We start from the raw sequence: 20,590 nt of genomic DNA on the forward strand, positions 1-20,590 counted from the left end.
TCTCTCTCCCAAGATGCAACCGAAACCAGTTGAGTGTTTCCATGTTTTCTGCTTCAATGTCAGAACCCAGTCTTATTACATTGAATTAACCGTATTTGATTAGGTATCTGTACTGTGGATTCATTGTTCTGTTCCCAGGCTTAAAACTCGAGATATTATTTCATTTTTATTATTGACACAAGAGAACATTTACTTTTGAACCAGTTTTGCGCTTGAGTTCAGATTCTCAATTGTTTTTAGGTTTTAATTAAATTTGGCCTTACATTCACAAAGGTTCAGGAATCCTCTATGTCATTGAGATTACTTTATTTTATTCCAAACTGGTCACACAATTGTACCCCAGACGTTTCACCTCGAGGTGAATACTGAAAATCAGTTGAAAAAAACAGAAGCACATTGGCTTTTGAGCCAACCCGAAGAATGAAATAGGGCACATTTACTGGCAAATTTACAGTCTGTAAAGAAGACTGAAATGACATTGTGTGTTTGGGCTTGGTTCATGCACCTGGTAATGATGGAGAACTGTCATTCATGCCTCCAGTGTTATCCATTGAACAGAAAGTGAGTACACTTGTTTCAGATTACGTTACTTCATGCAAAGCCAAATACCATGGTTATTCTTGAAATTACATCGCCTTTTGTTAAAAATAAATAAATGGAATGAAATGTAGCCACTGGCCATTTTTGTGTTTTGGCACAGTGCACTGTCAGTTTGATTGTCTTATTCCCAGATGATTATAACGAATTTATTTTCATTGAAAAATCTGCTGGGCATGCTGAAAAACCAAGGATAAGCTTTTCAGTTTGATGGTCACCTTTTGCCCTGTTTATTAAAGAATGCCACTAATTTTATTTGGAAGTATTTTACAAAATGACAAAAAGCTTGAAAATGATAGAAACCTCTTCCTCTTTATTGAAAGCCTATCTGTTACTTCAAATGAAATGTAGCGAGAGAAGTGTGTTGCTAATCCTTATTTGATTTTTTGCTCTTTGTATTTAGCTATGTTTTGGTGAGATTTTCTTAAATAGCACAAATAGCTTGAATGGAGTTTGAAGTGAATTAATTTAGCAGTTAAAAAGAAAAGATTTTGCTTCCACAACATGTAGATAAGGTCAAAAGTGACACTTTTTTTTCTTTTCTTGTTCCTTACCTCAGTTGAAAGAGACAAGTATTTTTCTCACCAACGAAGGCACTACAAGGAATTCCGATTTGATCTCACACAGATTCCTGAAGGAGAGGCAGTAACAGCAGCAGAATTCCGAATTTACAAAGATCGAAGCAACAGTAGATATGAAAATGACACCTTTAGGATTACTATATACCAGGTTCTTAAAGAGTATTCTAATAGGTATGTATACAATTAGTAAAGTCATATTATTAAGGTGTCATTCTCAGACAAGATTGCTCGCCTATTGGGAAAACTGCAGGAGAGTGGGACTAAGTGTGTACAAGACATTGGTTAGGCCACTGTTGGAATATTGCGTGCAATTCTGGTCTCCTTCCAATCGGAAAGATGTTGTGAAACTTGAAAGGGTTCAGAAAAGATTTACAAGGATGTTGCCAGTGTTGGAGGATTTGAGCTATAGGGAGAGGTTGAATAGGCTAGGGCTGTTTTCCCTGGAACGTCTGAGGCTGGGGGGGTGGAGGCTGACCTTATTAGAGGTTTATAAAATAATGATGGGCATGGATAGGACAAATAGACAAAGTCTTTTCCCTGGGGTGGGGAAGTCCAGAACTAGACGGCATAGATTTAGGGTGAGAGGTGAAAGATATAAAAGAGACCCAAGGGACAACTTTCTCACACAGAGGGTGGTACGTGTATGGAATCAGTTGCCAGAGGAAGTGGTGGAGGATGGTACAATTGCAACATTAAAAAGACATCTGGATGGGTAAATGAATAGGGAGGGTTCGGAGGGATATGGTGCTGGCAGGTGGGACTAGATTGGGTTGGGATATCTGGTCAGCATGGACGAGTTGGACCGAAGGGTCTGTTTCTGTGCTGTACAAATCTGTGACTCTATGATTCTAATTGGATTGTGTCACAATTGTAGAGACAGAATGAGCTGATTTCCTTCTTGGTGTAGTACATGTAGTTTTTTTATTCATGTTATAAACCTGATTTGAAAATGATGTACGTTTGACCAACTACAATGCAATTTATTTTGTTCTCTTACATAGTATTAGACCAATGGCTTGTACTCGTTGAAATGTAGAAGAATGAGAAGTGATCTTATTGAAACATTCAGGATTCTTAGAGGGCTTGACAGGATAGATGTAAGGAAGTTGTTTCTCGTAGTGGGAGAGTCTAAGACCAGAGGGTGTAAAGAATTGTTCTTTTAAGATGGAGGTGAGGGTACATTTCTTCTCTCGGGGTAGTGAATCTATATAAATCTTCATCGCAGAGGGCTGTAGAGGTTGGGTTGTTAAGTTTATTGAAGAGATACATAAAATTTTAATCAGTAAAAGAATTGGGGGGATATGGGGAAAAGTGAAGTTGAGGATGATCAGATCAGCCATGATCCCATTGAATAGTAGCCTTGATGGGCTAAATGACCTAATTCTGCTCCTACATTTCATGGTCTTATCGTAATAATTGGAAAGAACATGACAGTATCTTGCAAATATAGATTCAACCAACAATTAAAAATATTATTATTAAAAATATTAAAAACAATTCTGGCTTTTCTGAATGGTGACCATTTAATACTGGAAGATTCATAAAATAATTTCTTGAATAACACTTCTGTGTGTGATCAAAGATACAAAATAGTGAAGGGACTGTGTTGTCAACTGTGTCAATTGGTAATAATTCTTGAAAAGCTGAGTAATATTTTGTTTTGTTTAGTCATCTTATGATATGGTTACCAAAGGAGAAACAGGAGCCATGGAAAATGAATGGTTGCTACCTCACTAGAATGTGCAGTGTTCAACCCCATATATCAGTAGAATTATTTGATTCATTCACATCTCAATTTGAAATGCCAAAGCATGAATGAAAAAAAGGAATTATATCAAGTACTGTAAAATGAAATAGTTGCAAACTGAGCTGCCATTATAAGACAGTCACACAGTCCGCAGTGGTGAGTATTTGGCACTTTTATTGTCAGGTTGTTCTTCATGCAGCTTCATACGCACGGGCTTATTTATGAAGCACTAGACAAAGATAAATTGGCTGTGGTGTTTTACTATATCTTTGAAAAACAGTGAGGTTTTTAGCTCGAATTGACTTTTACACAACAGGCCCCACAGTACTCAATGATTTCTTGCTACATGTTTTAAGCTGTTTACCATCTATTGTTGGTCTTATTGTACCATTATTTCTAACTCTCACTGTGTTACTCTGACAGTCCTGTTGTAAGGAGGTATGACGAGAGTACTCCAATCTCCTCAATCTTGGTGCACAATCACAAAATATCACCTCTCCCTGGAGTTGCAAATCAACACATGTTTGGAGGGACAAGAAGTTATGCTTCATTTAATTAACTCCTGCATAATTGAGCTAGTGAGGACTTTCAAGGTTGGGGAGACAGGAGTGTCTGATACTGGCAATGGAGTAGAGTGAGGGTGTGGGGGGAGAGAAGGGGTAGGTTTATCCACTCCTTGAGTGCGGGATCTGAATTCTGCAGTGGTACAGGCTGGGGTGTTTGGGTGAAGGTTTTTTGAAGGCGGTGGTGGTGAAAGAGCTAGGGGAATGTGGAGAAATAAACAACAAACACACAAAGACAAACAACACAAATTAGGCCAGCATTTTGTCAATTCCTGAAGGTCATCTTAAATTATTATTGTTGTACATTAGTGTTCTTTCCAGCCCCCTCTTGTCTGAGCATCTTTCCCTTCCGTGGGATCAGCCTGTTGACTCAGGTTAGGATCATGCAGGCAGCTGTACGATCCCGTATCCTTCTTGTTTCAGTGTGTTTCCCTAACTTGGGATCAGCCTGTGGATTCCGGGTAGGATCTTTTATAATTTTAGGTTCACCTAGGATCCTGTAAACAAGGGATCCTGCTGACTACACCAAATTGTTGAAATAAATCGATCCATTCTTGAGTAGTGGTCTCTCTCTCTCTCTCTCCCCATTATATCATGTTTTAGTGAAATTTGTCAATGCTCAAGGTCTGAGCATTGGGAAATGCTCAAGGTCTGGGGAATTTCTTCATCAGGGCATTAATGCAGAAACCTCTGGGTGGAGAGGTCGCAGTTGTCATGGAGAAATCAGACAGGTTGTACCAAGTGGGAGTAGAGTGAGGTGGAATCCGATCGCAGGATTTGAGGAGCAAGTGTACTGGATCCTGTAGGTTATTGAAAAGATATTTTGCTCTGATAATTTTCCCCTATTTGTAACTGCTGCTTTCCAATGCCCAGCAAGTCCAGAGTTAAGTTGGAACGGTAGGGAGTGGGAGGCCTGCAGCATGGTAGATTAATTAAACTTAAGACTCTTGTGATGCAGTGCTATCGTCCTTACCTCTGAGCCAGGAGGTCCTGGTTCAAGTCCGACCTGTACCACAGGTGGGTACTAAACTCTCTAAACAGGTAGACTAGAAAGACCAAATGGATTCTTCAAGAAGTTGATGTTCCTGCAGTTGTTGGTACATTTTGTCTATTTTCACTTATATTTGTTTCAATTAAATAGCCTCAACAAGCAAAACAATTTCTGTAATATCCAAACTATCAACCTGCCTGACAGCAGGGAGGGTGGAGTGGGGGATCATTATCCTGATTTATTTCAAAGTTTAGATTAGATTAGATTACTTACAGTGTGGAAACACTGTAAGTACTGGATCCTGTAGGTTATTGAATTTACTGTGTTTAACTTCCTATTCTGACTTAAACCCACATGTTTTATTGGGGCTAAAATTTCCTTCTAAAATTTCAGCACCTTGTTGAGGGTTTCATGGGATCAATAATTTATTTTCTGTATCAATGTTAATAACAAGTCTAATGAAAAGACATTCATTCTGTGAGTCATTGGTTATCGGTTGATGCTGTGGTTATTTATTATTGAGTGTTCCTTTATATCTACGTTTTTCCTTTCAATGAGGTTTAATTTATTAATCAAGATTACTTTTTTCTCTCTGTTGGACATTTCCCTATCTCCTGGCCTATGTCATCCCATTTTAAGGCACCCCTTTTGAGTATATTTAAGCTTATCACTGCAACTAGCTCCACAGACCCAAAAGGCCATCTTGGGGGTCCCCCACTTTCCTGTGTTTTGCCCCACACTGTTTCAGTTCAGTGCACTTGGCAATCAAACTGGTACCCGACTTGTAAGTTATACCACTCCTGTGTCAATGTGCACATGAGACTGGTGACGTCAAAATGGCAATGGCAGCATCACTGCCCCTGCAGCCTTTCATTTCCGTTCAGTGTTAGCATCAGACACACTGACGTTATTCAATGGCAGCAGTTTGATGCAGAGCAGAGCATTCACGCCATCTGCGTGGCTTACCCACAGATTCATCAGGGCACCCCCAGTTGCATGAGTGAGAGCCCCTCCACTTCCTACAACCTCAATACGGGACAAAACTATAATTCCACAGCTCGCCTTGGGAAAGGAAACTGCTGGAGTGTCTGGAATATGCAGAGCTGGAACGTCTTGTATTGTGAACGAGTGACCTGAACCATTTTGTGCATTTCAACAGATAGCTTCATCAAAGAGTTCTTCAAGAAGTTGATGTTCCTGCAGTTGTCGGTACATTTTGTCTATTTTCACTTATATTTGTTTCAATTAAATAGCCTCAACAAACAAAACAATCTCTAATATTGAAGCAAATAACTGAGAATTTTAAGCTTGTACCACTTGTCAAGGGTGGCGTATTAAGGGGAAGGAACAAATACAATAGAATCAGAAATTCTGCCAATCTAATGGCAAATCCACTTACCTAAACATAAGTAACAAAACTATCATACTTTGGACATTTTTGCTGTCTTTACAGTTCACAGTAAATGTGACACAATTTTATTTATTGACAGTTAACTGTAAAATCAGAAACCTTATACTAAACAGCCCATTCGTCACTCCTGATCAGGATTGTTTGTTTTAGGTGGTTACACGTGAAAAACCATCTGAGGAGACATGTCTAATTAATTACAGCTTTTCCAGCAGTTCAAAGAACACACTGGCCATTAGTCAGACATTTCACATTTCAGACTCCAGAAAGAGTAGTAAATATAATTTATTAGGTAGTGCTCCTTTTCATTTGACCACTTTGGGAGAGGTAGGTCAAGGTCACTCCAATTATCTGATTGTTACCATCTTTGGTGCATCCAGGGGAGGTGAGAAATGTTCTCCTTGTGTGGCCACTTTAGTATTTGTAGCTTTGCAGAATTACAGGGTGACAAGGCTTGAAGCTGCTCAATTAACAGCATTGGCTGCCTGGGAGTAATGTGTTGCTGGAAAAGCGCAGCAGCTCAGGCAGCATCCAAGGAGCAGGAGAATCGACATTTTGGGCATAAGCCCTTCATTCCTGAAGAAGGGCTTATGCCTGAAATGTCGATTCTCCTGCTCCTTGGATGCTGCCTGACCTGCTACGCTTTTCCAGGAACACATTTTTCAGCTCTGATCTCCAGCATCTGCAGTCCTCACTTTCTCCTGCCTGGGAGTAACACCAGGATTGATAACATTGTCAAATGATTTGCTTCCCTTGGCTATGATATGCTCTCAACTTTAGTGGAGGTTGCATTGTAGGTTTCTGACATTATCCTGGGGGTACCACACACCAAGAAAACCTTTTATGGACTGCTTTTATGGACTGCTATGTAGAAACTTTGGGCTTGTAATTGCTGGTAGATGTGATGGGGAATGGGAGTGGATACAGAAATTGGGACAGAACCAGAAAGTGATTGATTAGTGACACACATACAGCACTTTGCCAATTCCGTTTGGGGAAGGATTACGTTTCTACATGCCTTTCTGAGCACTGCGAGATTATTCTTTGGGGTGGGGGCACAGTGTGAGAGGCACTTTTGAAGCTGTCCCCACCTCAAGAACCCCACCACCTTTCAGCTTACCAGAAATGATTTCTGATGATGTCATGGGGGTCAATATTTCCAATCCACCATTGCATTTTGTAACTGTTGTATACCCATTCATTTATTGAAATAAATATTTACTCACGCACCACACTTTCTGCAATATTTATTGTATGAAAGGTTCTTTGGTGTATTAGCTTGGCTGAGTGTGAAGTGTTCTTGTCTGCAAGTAAGGAGGCAGTGGATTCGAACCCCACTCTGAAAACTACTGTAAACTGAGTTTCTGTCTTTTAACTGAGATATTGAATTGGGACACAATTTGCCCATTTAAATTAATGCAAAAGATTCTGTGACCTCACTTGAAATGAGTCTGATGTCCGAGGAAATATTTACCTCTCAACCTGATTTTCCAAACAGATTGCCCTGTGACTTAATGCATGGCCATCGTCATTAATAATTGTGAACTGTGTTGAAATGCACAAGGATGTGAAATATGTTCTATAAATGTGACCTCTTATTGCTATCTGTTGATAGACAATAAAACTCATGCCTGGTTATATTTCCCATCCTCTAGGGATGCTGACCTCTTTCTGCTGGATGACAAGAAAATCCGCGCGTCTGATGGAGGATGGCTTGTCTTTGATATCACTGCTACCAGCAATCACTGGGTTGTAAACCCACACCATAATCTGGGCTTGCAACTTTGTGTGGAAATAATGGATGGTAGGTTATCCATTGAGCTAATCAATAGAGGGTAATTCTTAGAATTTCGATCTGGGAGAGATCACCTTTAAAAGTGTTACTATTTTAGATGCTTTGTGTAAATTGCACTCCTGGTGTCCTAGCCAATATGCTCTTTGTCTGTCATTGTCTTATGATGGACAATCTGGTTTTCATCACTCTGCTGTTTGTGGGAACTTACTGTGAGTGAATTAGTTTCTGAAATTACAGAAGCGACTACTCTTCAAAAGTACTTTTTTGATTGTGAAGAATGTTGTGATGCGGTGTAGGACATCAGGAAGAAGGTTAGATAGATCACCTCAGGCTGGAGATAGTTGAACACACTTGATCCTTATCACTCACTGGTCTGGGGTTGTCATCGTTGAGGGGTGGGGGATGGGATGGTGTTTGTGGAGCCTCATCATTTTGTTGATTGTTCAATTCTCCACTCCTGGTTGTGCTGAAGGTTTAGTCTAGGTAACAGCGTGATTAGCAGCACCCACGTGATGGTGTCTCAGGACATATTAGAGGTAGTGAGAAGGGAAGGTAATGGGGCAACTTAACCCCAGAAGGCTCTCACACTTCTTGCCATCTCAGCGATTGGGTACTGGATGAGAAGGTTCATTGGCAATTTGTCGCCGATTAAAGTCAGCAAGTGGTCACTTAAGATGCTTAACTTGCCACTTGCCTTTCCCTGTCATTGAGAAAAGTGACTAGTTTTCCAACTAGAAAACCAGTGTAATCTGCCTGTTACATTGTGGGGGAATGGGGTCTCCATTTGCCCCAGTCTGGGGGCCAGTCTCAGGCAGGGATGAGGGAAATAGGTCAGCCTCTCTGTCCTTAACTCCAAGTCCTTCTTCCTCTTTGCCATTTAAATGGCTCAAGCCAAGGCCTTCTGCCACAGTATCTAAGGAACACAGACCGTAACCACTGCTGATTGTTAGGACTACCCGTCTGGTTCACTAATGTCCTTCGGGGAAGGAAACTGCCATCCTTACCTGTTCTATACTACATGTGACTCCAGAGCTCCACTGTTATGATTGACTCTCAAATGCCTTGTGGACAATTACAAATGGGCAATAAATGCTGGACCAGCCAGTGATGCCCACATCCCATGAATGACAACATTACATCTTTCTGATGAAAGATCATTGATCAGAAATTTTTGTCTCCACAGAATTCTCCCAGACTGCTGATTGTTTTTAGCATTTTCATTTTCTGTTTCCTGCTTCTGGTACGCATGTCATTCTGTAGCATCACCAGGTTGGCAGCTCGATCATCGGAGTGTTAATTGAACCTGACTTGGTTGCATGCCTTGCTTGTATTGGATGGAGTCAGAAGTCACACGACACTGGGTTCTTGTCCAACAGGTGACCTGATGAAGGAGTGGCGCTCCAAAAGCTTGTGACTTCAAATAAACCTGGTGGACTATAACCTTGGTGTCATGTGACTTCTGATTTTGTTCACTCCAGTCCATCACCAGCACCTTCTTATCATGGTAATGGGTGGGTAGGGAAGGTACAATTATAAAGTAAAATGCTGTCAACTCTGCATGAGTTCTGTCCATGATGGATACTAATGAGCTGGTATGGCAGTTGTAAAAAGTAGTATGTGTGGCATTATTGGCATTAAGTTAGTATGGGCTGAAAATGTGTTGCTGGTTAAAGCACAGCAGGTTAGGCAGCATCCAAGGAATAGGAAATTCGACGTTTCGGGCATAAGCCCTTCAGTTAGTATGGGGTCTATTGGGTTGATGGATTAGGTAGAGTGACATAACATGGCATGTGTGTGAGGGGTGAGTCTTCGAGGGATTTATTTTGTTTTCTGATTTTTCTTTAATTAAACAGAAACACCGTGCTGGTGTACCAAGACAGGCATTCTGCACAGCCCACCTCCACACTTTCCACCCTTTGCTCTCATCCCAGGATTTTCCAGCCTGGGATGGAAAATGTCAAGAAATCCCAGTGCAACATAATTAAGATCCAACTTTCTGAGCCACCTTTTTGTGCGAAATGAGGAAATGCCAGGTTCCTCCAAATCTGCAATCAGGTCTTTAGTCATCCAATAACATAATCACCGTGCTAACATATACACCTCTCAAGTTTTAAAAGCAGTACTTAAGTTTGCGACTTGAGGTCACTAGAAAATAGAAGAGTTCTTGGGAATGTTCCTTGATAAAATATTGTTCTTGAGGTGCTCCCAGAATTGAAGTGTAGATTCTGGGGTATTGACCCAAAGATATGGAGGAAAGGTGGCACAGTGGTTAGCACTGCTGCCTCACAGCACCAGAGACCTGGGTTCAATTCCGCCTCAGGCGACTGTGTGGAGTCTCCTCGTGACTGCGTGGGTTTCCTCTGGGTGCTCTGGTTTCCTCCCACAGCCCAAAAGTGTGCAGGTTAGGTGAATTAGCTGTGCTAAATTGCCCGTAGTGTTAGGTGTAAGGGACTGGGTCTGGATGGGTTGTTCTTCGGAGGGTCAGTGTGAACCTGTTGGGCCGAAGGGCCTATTTCCACACTGTAAGTAATCTAAAAAAAAGGATGCAAATGAGGAAATGTCCAAATAACATTCAGGCCTTTCTTTAACAATGCAAGTAAAACAACACAATGCAGTTTTGATCGTGTCCATGTCTATGCTAGTGCTGCCATTAACTTCTTTGTGGTATTTAATATTTACATAACTTGCCCACTCTGTGAGTAATTCAGTGGGTGCAGCCATTGTTGTCTAGGTCTCAGGACCTCACTGCCTATTGAAAAGTTAATTGTTAGAATTTGTTCAATCTCATTCATTGAGCAACCCAGATGGCCTCCTTCTTCAAAGACAGCAATTTCCCCTCAGACGTGGTTGACGATACTCTCCACCGCATCTGCTCCACTTCCCGCTCCTCCGTCCTTGAACCTTGTCCCTCCAATCCCCACCAGGACAGAACCCCACTGGTCCTCACCTACCACCCCACCGACCTCCATATACAACGTATCATCCTTTGTCATTTCCATCACCTCCAAACAGACCCCACCAAGGGTATATTTCCCACCCCTCCCCTATCAGTGTTCCAGAAAGACCACTCCCTCTGCGACTCCCTCGTCAGGTCCACACCCCCCACCAACCCAACCTCCACTCCCGGCACCTTCCCCTGCAACCGCAAGAAATGCAAAGCTTGTGCCCACATCTCTTCCCTTACCTCCCTCCAAGGCCCCAAGGGATCCTTCCATATCCGCCACAAATTCACCTGCACCTCCACACTCATCATTTACTGTATCCACTGCACCCAATGTGGCCTCCTCTACATTGGGGAGACAGGCCGCCTAGTTGCGGAACGTTTCAGAGAACACCTCTGGGACACCTGGACCAACTAACCCAACCACCCCGTGGCTGAACACTTTAATTCCCCCTCCCACTCCACCAAGGACATGCAGGTCCTTGGCCTCCTCCATCGCCAGACCATGGCAACACGATGCCTGGAGGAAGAGCGCCTCATCTTCTGCCTAGGAACCCTGCAACCACAAGGGGTGAATGTAGATTTCTCCAGCTTCCTCATTTCCCCTCCCCCCACCTTATCTCAGTCCCAACCCTCGGACTCAGCACCGCCTTCTTGACCTGCAATCTTCTTCCCGACCTCTCCACCCCCATCCCCTCTCCGGCCTATCACCCTCACCTTAACCTCATTTCACCTATCGCATTCCCAATGCCCTTCCCCCAATTCCCTCCTCCCTACCTTTTATCTTAGCCTGCTTGGCACACCCTCCTCATTCCTGAAGAAGGGCTTATGCCCAAAACGTTGATTCTCCTGCTCCTTGGATGCTGCCTGACCTGCTGCGCTTTTCCAGCAACACATTTTTCAGCTCTGATCTCCAGCATTTGCAGTCCTCACTTTCTCCCAATCTCATTCATTACCAACTAATGCCTGATGGTAAAGTGCATTTTGGCTGAAGAGAACTTCAGATCAGTCACTTAGGTAAGGTATTATGGGGACAGCTGTCAGTTCTCATGGATACAGTGCAGCCTTTTAAATAGGTCGCTCTGGGAGTGGGGGTGGAGTACAATGCTGGCATGGAGGGGGATTTTAATTGGAGTGGTTTTCAAACAAGTGTTGGATTAAAATCAAATGCAAATACTCAGCAATTCTAGGAAAGAAATATCTTAGAACTATATTTACTTATTGTTTTAAAAAGGAATTCATTGCATAGTTACAATGCACATTCCATAGATAGATTTCTTGTGGATTGCACTTTAGCTTCTTGGAATGATTTTTAGGGCTATCAGCATCATTTAATGGGACTATTCTTAAATCTACAGCCAACAACCAGCCAAGGGAACGAGGGGAAAACACAAACTCAGACGTCCATGCTCTGTCATTATAATTACATCCTTCACTCCGACCTGCTCAAACTCTTACTAATTTCCTTGTGTCCCTGAGCTCTTTTTGCATGTCTGTGCCTCTATTGAGTCTGTGTTTTGCGACTGTTTGTTTGTTTTATTTCAATGTTCAAAGCCTTTTTCATACAGTAACGTTCAATGAACATTTATTTTCCCACTTCTTGGCCACCAAGTTCATATTATTGGCCATTTTATATGTATATAATTAACGATGTCATTCTGTCTGGTTTGTTAATAATTCAAGGATATTTTCCAGTTAAACCTGCCTATACAGTGTTCTGGCCAAAACAACAGAGAGTGGTACAAGATACAGAAATAAAAGTATAGGTTTTGTGTTCTACCATTTTCTTCTTTCACAGCTGACAGGAATGATACCAGTTCTTGTAATAATACCAAGACAAACTCTGGCGACAGTAAACTATTTCGCTCCAAGATAAATGCAACAATAAGCTGAACTAATTAAATACTTAGATCAATGAAAGCCAGATTTCAGGATGCATGGCGGTGAGAGTAATGGATAAGAGGTATGTGTTTTGTTTCTACAACTGATAGATTCAATCTTCCAGAGGGTTAGACATATTTATGGAGCAGTATTTCACCACTCTCTCAAACTTGTCAAATACTTTGCAGGCATTATTTTGTATTGCCATGTTACTGAGGCAAACATGGTAGATGTTTTAGACACCACAGTAGCACTGGCACGAATGATAAATTAACATATTTTCACTTGGCCCCAGACATCAGTAACCTTGTTCTCTACCTCTGATCACAGTAGGAGACCTTTAACCTCTGTTTGAATAGGTCAGCAGTAGCTGAGTTTAACGTTTCATCCAAAAGGATAGAAACACCAACATCACAGCACTACACTCCGGCCCCTCACCAGATCATGTTGAAGCCCTGGACTATGGTTTCAAGCCATGGTTTTTAAATGCAAGATCAGAGAATTGCCATAGAGAGAGTCCAGCTGACAATCTTCAGTCAATGTAAAGCTGTTAGTAGCAGGCTATTCAGGATCTTAAAGAATTTTCAAGAACTTGATAACAAGTCAAAACAAGTTAATCAGCTTGAATATAGCACACTGAAATAAGCGCAGATTTGGGCATCTTTTCTGCTGAAGGACGTTATTGAATTAGTTGAGTTTTCAGACATTGATAAGGTGAATAGCAAAGGTCTTTTTCTGAGAGTTGGGGAGTTCAAATCTAGTGTGCATAGGTTTAAGGCAGGAGGAGAAAGATATAAAAGGGATCTGAGGGGCAATGTTTTCATATAAAGGGTGGTGCATGTATGGAGTAAACTGCCAGTGGAAGTGATAGATGCAGGTACAGTTACAATATTTAAAAGACATTTGGACAGTTGCATGGCTAGGGAAGGTTTAGAGGGATATTGGACAAAAACAGGCAAATAGGACTAGTTTAACATGACATAACAGTGAAGAAATAAATTCTATTTGACATTCATATGCAACGCATCAAAAGGAACTGGATTCATAGATGTAGGTGCCTCAGCAAGAGACCACACAGCTCTTGTGCTTGTGTTGCCTCTTTGAAACAATACTCCAGTGGGTACCATTCCCTTACTCTTTCCATACAGCCCAGAAAGGTTCTCCTTGTCAACATTTATGCCGCTGTATGGAATGTACTAATGAGTCTGTTTCGACCACTCTTTCTGACTGAATGTTTTAGATCATATCAATTAGAATTATAAAATGTATTATGTAATAATAAAAAAAACCTCTCATCATCTCCCCTCTTTTTTTGCCAATTATCTTGTATCTGCCTCCTCTGGAAAATTTACCCTCCTGGGGGTGGAAACAATTTTCCCTTTTGCATTCTGTTAGAACCATTCAAACTTTGCACTTATCCTGTTGTCCACTGCCAGGGGAATACTCCCAAATTCTCCAGTTTGTCTGCATAACCCGAGCCCCTGATACCAGGTACAATTTTCTCCTATAATGTCTCTAACTTTGTGACAAATGACTTTGGTACTGACCACACAGAGACTGTTGAGGCCCTCTTTATATCTAAAGCAGAGGATGTTTTTGATCATTTTAATTATTTTGGTAAATTGCACTTTGACTGAGTGAGGGAACCAAGTTACATTTAGGGTTGACATATATATCTGAAGCCATTGAAGTGCTGTACATTGGCTCCACTGAAATCATTCTAAAAGTGATTTTGAACTGTGGAGCCCTCAATAACAGCACAACATGACAAAGCATGGACTTTCATATTTCCTAAAGTGCACAAAGGTCATGGTACAGTGCAGGAGAAGAGGAGAGACGGCATCCATTCATAGAGATAATTCTATGACAAACTAGAAAAAGGTGATAAAACCAGATAATGCCACGAGAAAGATAACCAAAATCTGTTAATTCTAACCCTCAGGGCATGGATTCATGCCTCAAGAAATTCATTGACTTCACCTGAGTGCTAAACGTCAGTGAATACATTGTCAAAGGCTGCATCGCATTAACTGCACCACTAACCTTAGATATTGCTCAGTACAACACATCCCCAGCACTCAACAAAGTCACAAGTCGGACTTCTGTAACTTCTCCTTGCCCTCAGACGGTCGTGTTGCTGCAAACACCATGCTCCGAATTCTCAACTTGTAAACAATATTAATTCTTCAACTGTCGCAGTCAAACATTCTGCATAAAAATGTGCTGGCTCAGGAACAGGTTGGTGCACAACAGGGGAATGACAGCACCTTTCCAATGAGTGGCACCTCCAGCTAAACACGCCCATGAGGGAGCTGTTCCCTACTACCTGAGCAGTCAGAATGGAGTCTGTGACTAGCACAGGATCTGATACTGTAAAAAAGGTGCTAGAATCTCCTAGTTCTGCTTCTTAATCCCACTCCCCCCCGCAACCCTCAATCCATAATCTCTTCTGGTTGACAAGATTACATACAGTGTGGAAACAGGCCCCTCGGCCCAACAAGTCCACATCGACCTGCCGACGCGCAACCCACCCGTACCCCTACATTACCTAACACTATGGGCAATTTACCATGGCCAATTCACCTGACCTGCACATCTTTGTGACTGTGGGAGGAAACCAGAGCACCCGGAGGAAACCCACACAGACACGGGGAGAATGTGCAAACTCCACACAGTCAGTCGCCTGAGTTGGGAATTGAACCAGGGTCTCTGGTGCTGTGAGGCAGCTGTGCTAACCACTGTGCCAAGTTGAACATGGTATTAATATACTCCTCCACTCATTAGGAAAACCCTTCTCTTCTGCCTCTCTGCTCTGAGATGTACAAGATCTGTAGCCTGGTCAGGCCCTGGTAGAAGAGCAGGAGGACAGTGATGAAGAAGAAACACTGTTGCTCCCTTCCCCCCTCCAGCTGAGACACCAACACCATTTGTATTTCAGAGGATAGCTCAAAGGTAGGTCTGTGACTGGGCCTCAGTAGCATAGAGTCAGTCAGGGAGACAAGAGTCAATTAGATGCCAAGATCACAACATGAATTCTGCTGTTGATGACACAGATGAACAGCTTGAGTCAGCCTACAGAAGAAGGAGGCTGAATACATGTCATGAAAGGCTTGGTGTATTGATAGGCTGCCAAGGAGTATTGAGGAGGTTGGTATCAGCTTGGGATAGCTTTGAGCTCATTCTCTGAATCATGGAAGTAATGGCCAGCTCATTTAGCTCTCTTGCAGAGCCATCTTGATGCAGTGCCTGAAAACTGATGCCTCATTTTCTATTGCCCTGCAAGTGCAGGCCAGTGTCTGAAGGCTGCCATAGAAGCTCTGATTTCAGTCATTCAAGCTCATGGTGCTGAGTTACCAGCCCAGACTGTTTCCATTCTAGCTACAGAAGAGTGAGTTCATAGGCATCATCGGGTCTGCTAACAGCTTGGCCTTCAGTCTACGGGGTGGTGTCAGTGGCAGTACAGAGCACAGACTCACTCCCCTTTTACACAGTGACAGCATTTGCTCTCCTGCCAATGTCATTCCGCTGGTGCCTTTGCCAGTCAGACAGCTCAGACTGCTGCCACCTAATCAAAAACCTAGGCCTCTTGACTCAGGGTGGCTCCAGGTACTGCTACAGGGGCCTACTGTTGTCTTCCCCCACTGAAAATTTACAGCCTTCCACCAACCATGTGACAACTACTAGGGTGGCACAGCAGTGGACACACTCAGGAAGGCAAATGAAAGACATGAACTAAAGGAATTTGGAGTGATTAGTTGAGTTAAAGTGGAATATTGAGGGTTTATAAGTGTGGCTTGGAATCTCATTTTATAATGTCTTTCATTTTTACATTACGGCCAGGCAGAATTCAGAGGGTTAGGGTGGCATTGATGATTGAGGTCATGGGTTCTGGTTATTAATATTGCAACCAAGTGAGTTGATCACAGACAGCCTGATCAGTATGGTGCATCTCCTCCAACATTCTCCCTCTTCTTTAGCTGCCCACAAGATAGCTGGTGCCAAGGACAATGCCTACATGGTTGAGAGGTTGTGCAGCATGCATCACATCAAGACATCTCTCTGTGAAGCTCCACCATTCTGATCCCAGCAGCACCATACTGGGATCAAGTTGATTCCACAGGATCTTTTGAACTTGGGACAACGTCCTTCAATACATGCCACATCACTTCAGCAGGTTTGAAGGCCTCCTGAAACCACTGACTGTCACTACAAAACACAGCAAATGCCTGTAGAAAGAGGTCAACAGCTGACCTGAAAGTAGTTGGTGGTTCCTTGAAGGAACATTGTTGATGTGGCCTTCCTGCCTTTAACTTCAGTTCAGCTCTGCAATGTTAGCGGAGGAAAGGAGCAAGTTAGCTGGAGTACTGTGCTCTCAAGTTCAAGTTTGGCTAAAAAAGTCTTCCTCTGGCTTCGTTTTGCCATGAGACTGCAAGAGAGAGAGCAAGATTATGTAACATTGCCTCACTTACTGTCTCACTAACCTATTACACAGTCACACTAAATCTTTATGGTACAGATTGAGGTGGCAGACTGGTCACTCTACATTATTTTGGTTGTGCTCCCTGCCGTGTGATTATCAACATGGCTTCTGCCTTATCTAGCACTGGAAGGGCGCACGTATGATTTGGAAGCAAACTGACACCTTGAGAAATGTAAGAACTTGCCGATCTTTGGTTTGTGAATTTTCTGTAATTTGGAATCTAAGCCACAGTCTGGTCCAATGTTTATTTAACTGCTTTGTGAATTTTAGGAGATTTTGTTTGTGTTTATGTTACATTTAGTAAACTGAATGAAAAAACAAGAAATTTACTCCTGCTGTTTACTTGTCAGGGTGTAAGATAAATATATTCTCATTTCTGGGAGCAATACTCACATTCAAAAGTTGTCTTTGAATCTTTGCTTTCTTGTGCCATTTTCTGCTTGACCTGCTGAGCTAAGACTGATACAATGAACAATGTAAATTGTTGTGGTTCTGTTCGCCGAGCTGGGAATTTGTGTTGCAGACATTTCGTCCCCTGTCTAGGTGACATCCTCAGTCCTTGGGAGACTCCTGTGAAGGCTTCTGTGATGTTTCCTCCGGCTACATCACAGAAGCGCTTCACAAGAGGCTCCCAAGCACTGAGGATGTCATCTAGACAGGGGATGGAACGTCTGCAACACAAATTCCCAGCTCGGCCGACAGAACCACAACAACGAGCACCCGAGCTACAAATCTTCTCACAAACTTTGAACAATGTAAGTCCTGCCAGAGATTCATTCTGTTTCCTACCAATGGTAGCATATAGAAAAGGAACAGCTATCCATGTTCTAAGGGAAAAAGTGAGGATTGCAGATGCTGGAGATCAGAGTTAAGAGTGTGATGCTGGAAAAGCACAGCAGGTCAGGTAGTGTCCAAGGAGCAGGAGAATCGATGTTTCAGGCATAAGTCCTTCATCAGGAATATTCATGTACTACAACCAGTAGTATTTGAATTGGAATTAAATAGGATTGTGGCTAATTCTTCAAACAAGAGGAGTGATATGGTAGAATTGGCGACAACCTAAACTTAAAGCACATTGGAGATGAGAACGAAGATTGGACCAAGGAATAAAATAGGGCTAAACATAAATGGTCACGGGAAATGGCTACAATTATAGAATCAATGTTTAAATTAACTGCCGGTGAGGTGCCAGAAGACTGGAGGGTGGCTAACATGGTGCTACTGTTTATGAAAGGTGGTAAGGACAAGTCAGGAAATTATAGACCAGTGAGCCTGACGTTGGTGGCGGACAAGTTGATGGTGGGAATCCTGAGGGACAGGATGTACATGTATTTGGAAGGGCAAGGACTGATTAGGGATAGTCAACATGGCTTTGTGTGTGGGAAATCATGTCTGGCAAACTTGATTGAGTTTTTTGAAGAAGTAACAAAGAGGATTGATGAGGGCAGAGCAGTGGACGGGATCTATATGAACTTCAGTAAGGTATTTGACAAGGTTTCCCATGGGAGACTGGTTAGCAAAGTTAGATCTCATGAAATACAGGGAGAACTAGCCATTTGGATACAGAACTGACTCAAAGGTAGATGACAGAGGGCAGTGGTGCAGGGTTGTTTTTCAGACTAGAGGCCTGTGACCAGTGGAGTGCCACAAGGATCGGTGCTGGGTCCATACTTTTCATCATTTATATAAATGATTTGGATATGAGCATAAGAGGTATAGTTAGTAAGTTTGGAGATGACGCCAAAATTGGAGGTGTAGTGGACAGCGAAGAAGATTACCTCTGGTCACAATAGGATATTGAACAGATGGGCCAATGGGCTGAGAAGTGGCAGATGGAGTTTAATTTAGATAAATGCGAGGTGCTGCATTTTGGGAAAGCAAATCTTAGCAGGACGTATGCACTTAATGGTAAGGTCCTCGGGAGTGTTGCTGAACAAAGAGACATTGGAGTGCAGGTAGATAGGATAGCGAAGAAGGCATTTGGTATGCTTTCCTTTATTAGTCAGAGTATTGAACACAGGAGTTGGGAGGTCATGTTGCGGCTGTACAGGACATTGGTTAGGCCACTGTTGGAATATTGCATGCAATCCTGGTCTCCTTCCTATCAGAATGATGTTATGAAACTTGAAAGGGTTCAGAAAAGATTTACAAGGATGTTGCCAGGGTTGGAGCATTTGAGCTATAGGGAGAGGTTGAATAGGCCAGGGCTATTTTCCTTGGAGCATCGAAGGCTGAGGGGTTATCTTATCGAGCTTTACAAAATCATGAGGGTCATGGATAGGACAAATAAACAAAGTCTTTTCCCTGGGGTGGGGGAGTTCAGAATAAGAGGGCATAGATTTAGGGCGAGAGGGGAAAGATATAAAAGAGACCTAAGGGGCATCGTTTTCACACAGAGGGTGGTATGTGTATGGAATGAGCTGCCAAATGAAGTGGTGGAGGCTAGTACAATTGCAACATTTAAAAGGAATCTGGATGGGTAAATGAATTGGATGAGTTTCCAGGGATATGGGCCAGCTGCTGGGTTGAGATATCTAGTCAGCATGGACGGGTTGGACTGAAGGGTTTGTTTCCGTGCTGTACATCTCTGTGACTCTATGACTCTATAACTGCCAAAACAAAACAAAGCCAATTTCAAATGTTGTAGAGCAGCATGTATAGCATCAAAAATTAAGACAAAGTCGAATGGTTAAGCCAGTTATAGTAATGATGATTGAAATATTGCTACATGAAGAATAGGACTGGCCATTAATTATTCAAGATTTAATGTATTTGGCAAAAAGTGGCATTGGAGTAAAGCAAATGAGTAACTACTGAGTCGGCATAAAGCTAGTAACTAGTAAAACGGACAAAGCTAACAGGATGATAAATACAAAATATGCATGGATTGCACTAAGGAGGGATTGATCTCGACAAATACAGTTATCATCACATTCTGATCATGTTAGGAAATGTAGACAACACTGTAGACTTGGTGAAATATGCAGAGGCAGCATCCAAGGAGCAGGAAAATCAACATTTCGGGCAAAAGCCCTTCATCAGCCTCATTCCTGATGAAGGGCTTTTGCCCGAAATGTTGATTTCCCTGCTGCTCGGCTGCTGCCTGACCTGCTGTGCTTTTCCAGCACCACTCTAATCTTGACTCTGATCTCTAACATCTGCAGTCCTCACTTTTGCCTTGGTGGAGTATATAGTCAGTTCTATGGGAAGCTTGCTAAGAATGTGAGGTGTAAAACTTAAACGATCTTCACAGTTTGAATCAACAGAGTTGGAGTGATGAAGGAACAGGTAAGCAACAGGTAGGCTCACAGTGACACCAAACATCCTGGTGCTAATGAGAAAATGCAAGGGACGTCTTCAAAGCAGGCATAGCCCTGTTTATTGATAAAAATAGGTGATTATGTGCTAAGATAGCAAATGAAAAGTGAACATTGTAATGAAATGTGAGAGTTAAGACTATAAATTGTCATTCTGACTCTATATCAGAGACTTTGGTAGAATTTTCCAAGGGTGGGTCCCAGCACATACTTATAAAATAGCCTCTGATAGCTGTGCTTGTTGAAACCAACATGACAAAAGCAATTGGCCTGAAACTAGTGAGATATA

General features: G+C 42.3%; 1 protein-coding gene across 1 annotated transcript in view; it reads left to right on the forward strand.

Moving 5' to 3' along the window:
* The window catches only part of bmp5 (bone morphogenetic protein 5), a 132,465-nt gene that overhangs the window by 79,482 nt on the left and 32,393 nt on the right, over positions 1-20,590 (forward strand). The window contains exons 2-3 of the mRNA XM_060852788.1: positions 1,157-1,349; positions 7,543-7,691. Of these exons, the coding sequence (XP_060708771.1) occupies positions 1,157-1,349; positions 7,543-7,691 (342 nt within the window). The remainder of the gene's footprint in view (positions 1-1,156; positions 1,350-7,542; positions 7,692-20,590) is intronic.

This window comes from Hemiscyllium ocellatum, chromosome 3, assembly GCF_020745735.1.
Source record: "Hemiscyllium ocellatum isolate sHemOce1 chromosome 3, sHemOce1.pat.X.cur, whole genome shotgun sequence".
NCBI classification, from domain to species: domain Eukaryota; kingdom Metazoa; phylum Chordata; class Chondrichthyes; order Orectolobiformes; family Hemiscylliidae; genus Hemiscyllium; species Hemiscyllium ocellatum.